At 38.9% G+C, this 9,664-nt stretch overlaps 1 protein-coding gene across 1 annotated transcript; it reads right to left on the bottom strand.

Annotated features, from left to right (window-relative positions):
- Positions 1-246: 246 nt before the first annotated feature.
- On the bottom strand, positions 247-8,233 carry soat1 (sterol O-acyltransferase 1). The gene is made up of 16 exons (XM_020080486.2): positions 8,065-8,233; positions 7,085-7,236; positions 6,030-6,088; positions 5,334-5,482; positions 5,109-5,168; positions 4,853-4,960; positions 4,343-4,622; positions 4,089-4,167; positions 3,893-3,977; positions 3,766-3,811; positions 3,535-3,664; positions 3,326-3,423; positions 3,122-3,220; positions 2,403-2,538; positions 2,037-2,182; positions 247-1,880 (listed from the first exon to the last, which is right to left on the bottom strand). Exons 2-16 carry the CDS (start codon positions 7,233-7,235, stop codon positions 1,803-1,805), a joined length of 1,704 nt encoding a protein of 567 aa, XP_019936045.2. The 5' UTR covers position 7,236; positions 8,065-8,233; the 3' UTR covers positions 247-1,802.
- Between the last annotated feature and the right edge of the window lie 1,431 nt (positions 8,234-9,664).

Genomic DNA, 9,664 nt, shown 5'->3' with positions numbered 1-9,664 from the left:
TCATCGTATGGGCGAGATTCTTTCTACATTCAGTTTATGAGCAAGATATAAACTAGAAAATAAAATCCCTGACTCATATTTTATATAGATTTAACAGATCTTGGGTCACTGTATACATTTATTTATATATTTATATATCAGCTACAGGACATGTTTTCAGAGTTTGTGCCTCTCAAGTTCAATACTTCTTTACTGGTGCCCTTTCACACTCAATCCAACACATTCAATAAAGATGATGAGGCAAAGTGAACACACAGTTTTTTTTATTCATGGTTCTCATACTTTGATGTGTCTTAGGACATATGACTGACATCCAAAAATAGAACATACTGATTCATAAAATTGTCACCTGACACAATTAGATAGTCAAGCCCCCCCCCAATAGAATTATCACAATCAACACAAATATGACTGTAAGCTCACAAAATCAATAAACAGCATTTCTGCATTTTGTCTTCTTACATTACTACCAATAATATCCTTATGAACAAAATCTCCAAGGCATAAAGAAAGATTAAAACTGAGAGCTCAAACTCAGCACTGAGTACCACAGGACATTCTAATATCTCAATTATTATCAATAGATAATAAAAAACAAGCTGCTGGTATTCGTGTTGTGTATTAATATTAACTTTATAAAGGACTAAATGGAAGTTTCTCTTGCAGAATGAGCCGAGAAGACATCACAAATACAATCTTTTAATACAGTGCCACCTTGTGGCCATAGAGTTTTTAGAAGTGCTTAGTTTCCTAGCTGATTTTACTTTGCATGGTGCATCTCATTATTCACAAGAATAAATACAGTGTCTCTGAATTGACATATGTCAGAATTGGCAACATCAACTGTGCAATGGTTGGTTTCCTTCAAATAATACACATATACAAAAACTATTTTAAGACAAGAACAAAAAGCAGACTGAGCAGGAAAAATCCTTATTCCATTAGTTTGACATGAAAATTACTGTCGTGAAAAAAACATATGTATTTAATGTACTAAGTATTTGACAAAGCAAACTCTAGCCCTTTATATCATCAGTATCTCAGTGTTATAATATTCGAGCAGCCAGCTGCACAAGTTTTACAATGGGAGGCATCCTGTGGCAATTTCTACTTGCAATTGGAATCACTGTACATAATTCACATAATATTGGGCGTTAACAAATTACAACTTAATTTAGCTCCAGAAGGATGTTGACACTAGGAGCATATTCAAACCAGGTCTATTCAGTAATAGGGAATACATTCAACAGTCACAGAGTATATTAACTGTCATCTTCTTGAAAAAATTTCTCTTATGAAGTCCAGTGTTAAAGAACAAAAAATCTTATGGGCAGTGAATATAAATAATAATAAATATTTTTCCAAGAAGCATACTGAATGCACTTCACTTTCAGTGTTTACACTGTGTAATGTTTGTTTTCAGCTGCGATTTCATCATTGCCTCTGTTTCTATTGGCACAGGGTTTCACAGTTGATCAAGGAAAAAAGAAAGGAAAACGTGAGAAAAATAAATAGTACATTAAAATAAGAGTTCACACAGGGTTCTATGTGAACTTGTAATCGCTTTGTGGGGTTGCCTTTGAAAACATAAAACTGAGTAAGGCATCATTGTAACTTAGCTGTTGAAGTAAAGAACATTTTGGCAGATACTTATAGGTCCTCCCACCTGCAATCATTCAAAGACTCAGTTGACCTCAGACCTTAGTGCAATAAAATAAAAAATATATTTCATGACAGAAACAGGAAGGCTGGTCAAATTTATACTAATCAGCAATAGTCCCCGGCAGTTGTCCAAAAACAGGTCACAGCCTGTCAGATTCCACCATCGAGCCTCTCTGACAGCTCCAGGAGCGAGGCTTCAGTAACTCAAGGAACGAAGGCTGAAACAAAAACACCAACATAAGAAGCTGAAGTCACGTTGACGCCTAAGATAGATAAACTAAAACTCTCAAATGAATTAAACTGTAACCATAGAGAAAAATTACATCAGGCCAACAAATCAACTGTCAGAACAAGGTTAATGCTGAAGTAGTTACCTCTTTCAAGGGGCAGTAGAGCTGGGCATACCACTCATGGGAATACAGACAGATAATGACACCATGACCCAAGAAGAGGGATGTCCACATGATTATGTTCCAGATGGGACCTTTCCTTTGGTCGTGCAGAATGAAGTTGAACATCACTGTGAGAGGTTGAAGAAAGAAGATGAGGGCGGAAGCTTAATGAACAGATAAACGCTTTGTGAGTTTATGATACATGCCAGACAATTCTATTATTAGATCCAGCTTTCAAGCTATTCTGGGGTAAAATTAAATGTACTGGTCACATGTCTTTAAGAGACTTAAAAAATGTATAATGTACACATGATAACATTGAGGTGTGTGGTGGCATTTTGTTCTTACTTCCAAAGCACATAAAAAGGCAGAAGAGCACGGGATAGAAAAAGCCAAAGCAGATTGCAAGAATGTACTCGTGGACCACCGCAGACACTGTAAACACAAACAGCATGGCTGCTGCTCTGAAACGCTTCTGTGAAATCTGGAACGACAAAAGCAGAGAGAAATGAAAAGTTAATGCATCAGTGGCCTACGCTTAATGTAATCCATGCATTTTTAAATCGGCATTGTGTTTATTAGACTACATTTAAGCAAATGCCTCCACCTATTAGTCAGTTGGCAGAAAACATGGCCACTATCTCCCCATTCTGCTCCTGAGATACAGTGTTTAATAATGGCAGGGAAAGATTTTTTGCATAAAGTTATGATGCTACAATGAAGTTAACCTTTGACCCTTTGGATATAAAATTTAATCACTTCATAATTGTTATCTTATTAGACATTTGTGTTAGATTATGTAATAATTAGTGAATTAATTTTTGAGTTATGGCCAAAAACCTGTTTTGTAAGATCAAAGTGACTCCAAGTGAACTTTTGTGCCATATTGCCAACATTTTCTAAAGCTGTTCCAGAGATATCACATCCATGAGAAGTGGATGGACAGATATAACCCTGAAAATAAAATGCCTCTGACCAAAGCAGTCACTGAGGTATAAAAACAGCAAATTAAAAAAAACATAATAAAGATAATACATTTACACTGCTGGTGTAAAAATAACACTTACCCACAGGAAGTCCCGGTACACATAGTAGTACAGCCAGTCATGGACCACAACGTTCCAAGTGCGATAGTAGTTGGCAAAAGAGGTTGAATTCCACCAATCCTATGATGTGTAACCAAATTGTATTAAGTAAAAAATTAAGTGCAACATTATCAAAAATTTATGAAATTAAACATCAATCTAAATATTGCAGAAGAAAAACAGCACCTTGTAAAACATCCTATCAGCGAAACAAAGCATCTCAGCAAATGCGTTGAGCCAACAGTGGAGGAATGCAAAGAATCCCAGGAAGAGAACCAACACTCCTGCGAAGATGAAATATAAAAGATTCACAATAAAATTGTATTGTTACAAAAACAATACTTTAACTCTCACCTTCTCATTTGTGAGGGTCCACATATTAGTGACTGATTTACCTGGGAGGATGGAGTTAAAGACACAGAGGACCATGGCCTTCAGGTCAAACAGCTGTAGACTGATGCTGCGAAACTGAGGGATGCACAGCCGCACAAACACGTAATAGGCGTAAAACAGGCTGCCGAGTACCTGTCGGGTAGGAACGGTTGGAATCAAAAGAAAAATTTGACAATTCTGTTTACTTGAAATTTTGAGTAAAGTCTGCAGTGAAATGTAAAAGAGGTTTGTACCTGAAGAAACTTTGTGGCCACGTAGCCCCATCTGATCACTGGGTTCCTGCATAACGTAAAAACAAGGTTTGATCAGTTTTAAAAAGGACATTTAAAACGCCATTTGTCAGATAAAGAGTCTGTTTACCTGGGGTACTTGTCTCTGTAGATGAGTGTGGGTGCAAACAGGAAGTAGATATACTGAAAAACCTGAGGGACCACAGGGCTGGGAGCTGTAGATGACAGGAGAGACTGTCAATATCAGATCATAAGGAAAAGGGAACACAGAAACAGGAAGGAAAGAAAGAAGAAATGTAAAACATAGTTGTGGGAAAGTTACGTACTGGTTTTGTCTCTAGTCCAGGCCAGAACTCTAGGAACATTCTCCCTGATAAAGGAGTGTACTTTCATCATCAGCCGCACCTAGAATAACAGAAATAATAAAAATGAAACATTTACTCCTGATGGGATTCAAGACGGGAGGAGGAATTTATATCAAACATTTGAAAGTGATGACATAAGCCAAGTAATATAAATAATACAACAGCCCGGTTGTGACACACCGATCAAGCTACAAGCAGACATACTGGTCATGTACCTGCTCCAGGATGATGATGAAGCAGGATGCCGGCGGCATACTGTTGATCACCACCACATATGTGGGGAGGAATCCCAGACCCAGAGCTTGGTAGAGCAGGTATACAGAGCCAAAGAGCAAAGTGTACAATCTGGGGTAAGACCCGGACTGGCTCTGTGACCACAGGTGGAACAGGGTGAAGGGAACCACCAACACAGACAGGAACATGCAGATCCACGTGCACACCACCAGAGGGAACTGTCCAAACGCATAGACCAGCAGGTCAAAGTCCAACACAAGTCTGAGGCAGAGAAGAAAAAGTAGACCTGAGAAACTTTAAGGTTCATGACAGATGATCTTAATTCAGTTATATTTGTGTGGCACCAAATCACAACATACAGAATCTTAAGACATTTTACACATTAAAGTTGAGACCTTTCAACAATATACAAGGAAACTCAACAACTCCCAGTTATATCAATTTAAGGAAATTAAAAACACATATAAACAAAAGAAAAAGACTCATATTACCTTCCTTCATCAATGAAATCAACCACAAGTGTACTGAGGATAAAGAGAATGAGCAGGGCAATAAACATGTGGTAGATGGTCCGGATGTGGTTCACCTCAAACAGCTCACTACAGGAAAACAAAAAACTAAAGATTGACACACACTCTTTAAACATTGCTAAAACTGTTCACTGTAACAAAGAGACATTTCAATGTACCTCTGTATTGTATAAAAAATATGTTTATGACTTCAACATAAGGGTTAGTGTCTGCTTACTCTAGGAGCGACTTGCGATTGACAAACTGTTTCCCCTGGCCGTGAGGAGGCCGGAAATGCCTGAAAGAAAACAGAGTGAAATCAGGTACCAGCAATTTCATTATTTTCGCAGGAAGATGAGCATGCGTTTGTCCATGAGAGACAAGGGGGCAGTTTGTCAACATATACCCTATGGAAGCAACTGAAAGCAACATTTGACTTGATAGAGACGTTGGATATCAATACCCAAGTTTGTTCCGCTCCTTGTCCAACATTGGTGGTGAGAAGACAGCAGGCAGAGGTGCAGGCTCCAGACTGGCTGACTCTTCGATAAGACTGTCCATGAAGTCATTGACCTGACTGTCAAACTGACGCATCAGGTCACTCTTGAGGAACTGAGCAACAAAGAAGAGACACAGAAAATTATAATTTACAGAATTTCTGTGGCAGCAATGATTTCCTTTTTGAATATACAAATTTGGTTTTACATTGTGAAGTTTCACTGTTTTAGTGACACTGATTTTTTTTTAAATCAAAACTGCTAAAGAAAGTACAGATGTCCTTAAGTAAATCACTGTAGAACACTGGTGCAGAAACCACAAGTCATTTTGAATATATACAATATAGTGAAAACAATAAATTTCCACAACTACCATATAAACCCTTTTTTTAGATTAAGAGTATATTTGGGATATTCAACATCGTGTCCAATATTCTAAATGTAGTGCTATGTATTCACATTATGAATTTGTCCAGCGTCAACACCAAGCCAGAGTTCTGTTTCCATTAAGACAGTTTAAATCTAAATACTAATACATACAGTAGGCGTCACAGACTGTTGAATTAAATAGAATAATAATGTCATGACATCATGTTTTATTAGTCCAAAAAGGCTCCATTGCCAAGTTGAGCTTTTTCCTTCTGGATTATTGATTTACCAACCTCTGCTTTTCTTTTCAGTTGCAGCTTTTTGCTGATCACCTGTTCCACTTCAATTTTTCCTGAAATCCAAAAGAGAACATAGCATAACATTTGTCAACATGCTGCCCTGTACCGTCCCATTATCAAAAATACAGCTCTACACAAAAGACACACCCAAACAGAGTTGCCAGGTTACCTCGTTTCAGCAGAACTTTGACCTGGTGAATGCAAACATCAATTCAAGCCATTCCAAATATTTTAATAAATGACCAGGAAATAATATACAGGTGGCTATTTGAGGACATGTCACACAAAAAGAACTCCCTCTGTTTTATTGTTTATACAGAATTTACACATTTTTTTTTATATTAACCCTTTGTTGCTAGTAAACTTTAAAAGTTGATGTCTGTAGGTGTTAGTCACTGTACTGTGAAAAAAACCGTTGAAAATAGCAGAAGTCCTCTTACATTAGATCCAATGTTGAAATTTCCAAATGGAGACACACAAAACTCATTGTGTACAAAGTGCAATCTAGCATCTATAAGGTTGAGTAAATGTGAATGCTTATGATTGAAGTTATTACAGCTCATTCATTTGATGTTAAACAAGTTTGCTCAGTTACTGACATTAGTCACACAAACAACAATAAGTGACGCTGACACTTCATCCATCTAGTGAGAAGACGTAAACAAACAGTTGAGCAAAGACAGTGACTGAGCTTGACTCTGTAACAAAGCCAGGAGGACAATAAGTTTTACTTTATTAGCATATTTCCAAATTCAGTGTCATACAACAATGATTTTGATGAGTTCATAGCTTCTCTACTGTTTAGTAGAGAGCAGCAGTTCAGTAGTAAGCAGCCTCGGCCACTCTCTGCCCTGGTAATAGTACCATAGGTCAAAAACAATGTCATTTGATGAGGATATCATCATATGACATTGTTTCAATGAGTCAAATGCCCAGGGAAAATTACTGGCATTTAAAAAAAGGGAGGACAGGATTGAGTCAACATGCACATTTCCCTTTTATATGCAGGTCATTGTCCTCTCACTTGTGGACAAGGGAGAGTTTCTCACCATTGCTTGTTATGTGGGTCTCTCCGTTCCCTCGCCGGTGTCCTTCTGGACTACATTCCCCATCCAAAGAGCTGTCCAGGTCAGAGAAGGGGGGTGTCAAGGGGAAGGATCGCAGGCGGGACCGGAGGACGCCATCATTGCCACTCTCCATCCTGAAGAAGCAGATTCAATTCAAGATGAAGAAATAAACAGTGGCATCATCAACCAAAATAAAGCTGCTCATGGGCACTAAAGGGCTGAACAATAAAACAATACAAATAATCATCACAAGATAAATCACATCAACAGCAATTCATTTGTGTATTTACTTTGTAAATCTTTATCACAGGCACAATTTGATTTGAGAATGACGGTTTCGTAATTTCTCTGACAATAAAGAGTCTTGAATAGCAATAGTCCAATATTCTTACGGATTGAGTGAGGGGGGGTATAACATATAAGTGATAAAGCTCAGATTTATGAAATGTTTTAGATGTTCGTGAAGTATTTGTTATTCTGAAAAAGAGAGTAAGACCACAACTTTCAGTCAGAAGCAAAACTCAAATAATAATGTTCCATATATCATAATAAATATCAATATCGACTGATGTGAAGATTCTAGTTTTTATATTTATTGGTCCTATCACAGAGCCCTGAGGGAAACATAACACATCAGTGTTCAAACCAGCTGAGGTCAGGATTTGAGTGAGTGACAGAACAAACAAATGAGAATCAAATCATCCTCACATGACAGACACTGAGCTAACAGCGGAGCTAGCTCCGGTGAAGCTAACACCAGGAGTCAGTGTGACGAGAGGAGACTGAAGAGGAGCTAACAAGACAGCTACCGATGAATCTCTATCACTACTGTCACAGCAACCACACTCGGCGATACTCACGACTGCTAGCGAGCTAATTCATATTAGCGTCTAGTTGACGTGTGTGGTGAGCTCCGGACAGAGAGGCGGGTTGACCGGTGATAAAAGCTCCAGGTTACTCACTTGACTTCAGGTGCCGTCTCCTCCAGCTGACCGAACAGAGCCCGAACTCAGCCGCGTAAAGTCCAGCGATGACAGAGACCTGTGGTGCTGCTCACCTTCCCCATTGTACACACACCGAGCAGATGAGGAGCACCACGGCCGCCGCTGATTGGCCCAAAGTCTCTCCTCCTCCTACGTCACCGGCGGCCACCACATTGGCCACGCCTGTCATCAGATCAGCGATCAGTGAGGTTCATGAGTGAAGAGAGACCCTGTCACTTCCTGCTCTCTCTCTTTAACACCTAAAAACGACCTCAGGCGGAGGTCTGAGCTGGAGCTGTCTGTGTTCACCTGAGCTCGATCTACAAGAAATACTGAGATTCACTCTGAGGCTCCTCACATAGCAACCACATCCCAGGTCTGGCCCAAATGGAATGATAACACTTGTTTTGTTCTGTTTGGGCCTCATTCACCATTGACCACGTGTTGCAGCTGCAGGTTCACAGCCAGATGACACCTTGCCGAGAGCACCACGTTTGTTTTGGGATATTTAGGCCACATTTACTTCCAATTCAAAACGACTTTATTTGTCCCCTCAGGATAATTCTAAGGCACAGAGAGCATGTCATTACCCAAATCAAAACAAGGAAGAAAACCACGGCATCAGTGCAATGTGTTAAAAGTCAGTGCAGTTTACTGAATTTATAAAGTGGCATTGAATTTGAATTTGATTGAAAGTGAATTTGAATTCCATTTGAATAGAATTTCCATTTCATTGCCTGAAGTGGCCCACATCCGTACGCATATAGTACCTACCAGGACGGATGTGGCTGAGGGTGTAGAGCGGTCATCATCTGTGTGAGTGTTGCTGTTTGATCCCAGTCTTCTCTATCTGCGCGTCCTTGGGCAAGATACTGAATTGCCCCTCATAGGAAAAGTGCTGCCCATAGATGCACTGTATGAATGGGTGTGTTAATGGGAGAATGACAGTGAATAGTGGTAATCAGACTAAAAAATTTGAGGAAGAACTCTATTTTTTGATTATTATTATTATATTTTATAATATATATGAATATATTATTATTATTATATTATTATATTTGGAACTGTCAACACATTACTCATAACTAAAATATGTTTATAAAAGCTACACCAGTAAATGTGTTCTAATGAAGGCAGTCTCTTTCAATCAACAGTGAACTCTGTGTTTCTGAATGAGACACTGTGCCCTCTCAGTAAAGCATGATGGCTTATAAATTATAACTGGTCTTATGAGTTGAATGTGGCCAATACAACTGCATAAACACAAGGACACTTTTACAAAGACAGTGTGGCCATAGTGTTGTAGTTCCAGCTAAGTACATACAGTTACTGACAGGCTTAGCTTCAGGACTGTGTTATATCTGATCAATGGGCCTAAAAGAACCATGATTGAGTAGATGTGAGGGTTCAAGGTCTCCACGTGTGTTTGGTAAGAGACAGTGATATCATACTTTGATGATTTGCTACAGTCTGTTGGAAAGGACCCTGTGACTCAGGGTATTTCAGTTCAATGGCCTCAGGCTTTTTCTGTCATAATGAGCCGCTCTGTGACGCGCTTTGCTGGTCATGGAAAATCAAA

Source organism: Paralichthys olivaceus, chromosome 3 (assembly GCF_024713975.1).
Source record: "Paralichthys olivaceus isolate ysfri-2021 chromosome 3, ASM2471397v2, whole genome shotgun sequence".
Lineage (NCBI taxonomy): Eukaryota > Metazoa > Chordata > Actinopteri > Pleuronectiformes > Paralichthyidae > Paralichthys > Paralichthys olivaceus.
This window is presented reverse-complemented; position numbering and strand designations above follow the sequence as displayed.

Bases quoted from the DNA above. Each gene is read 5' to 3' on its own strand.
- soat1 (XM_020080486.2), bottom strand. From the start codon at position 7,235: ATGGAGAGTGGCAATGATGGCGTCCTCCGGTCCCGCCTGCGATCCTTC. The intron at 4,623-4,852 runs GTAATATGAGTC...TCTCTGCCTCAG, and splicing joins GATTTCATTGATGAAGGAAG to ACTTGTGTTGGACTTTGACC. The intron at 4,168-4,342 runs GTACATGACCAG...CTGTTATTCTAG, and splicing joins TCATCATCATCCTGGAGCAG to GTGCGGCTGATGATGAAAGT.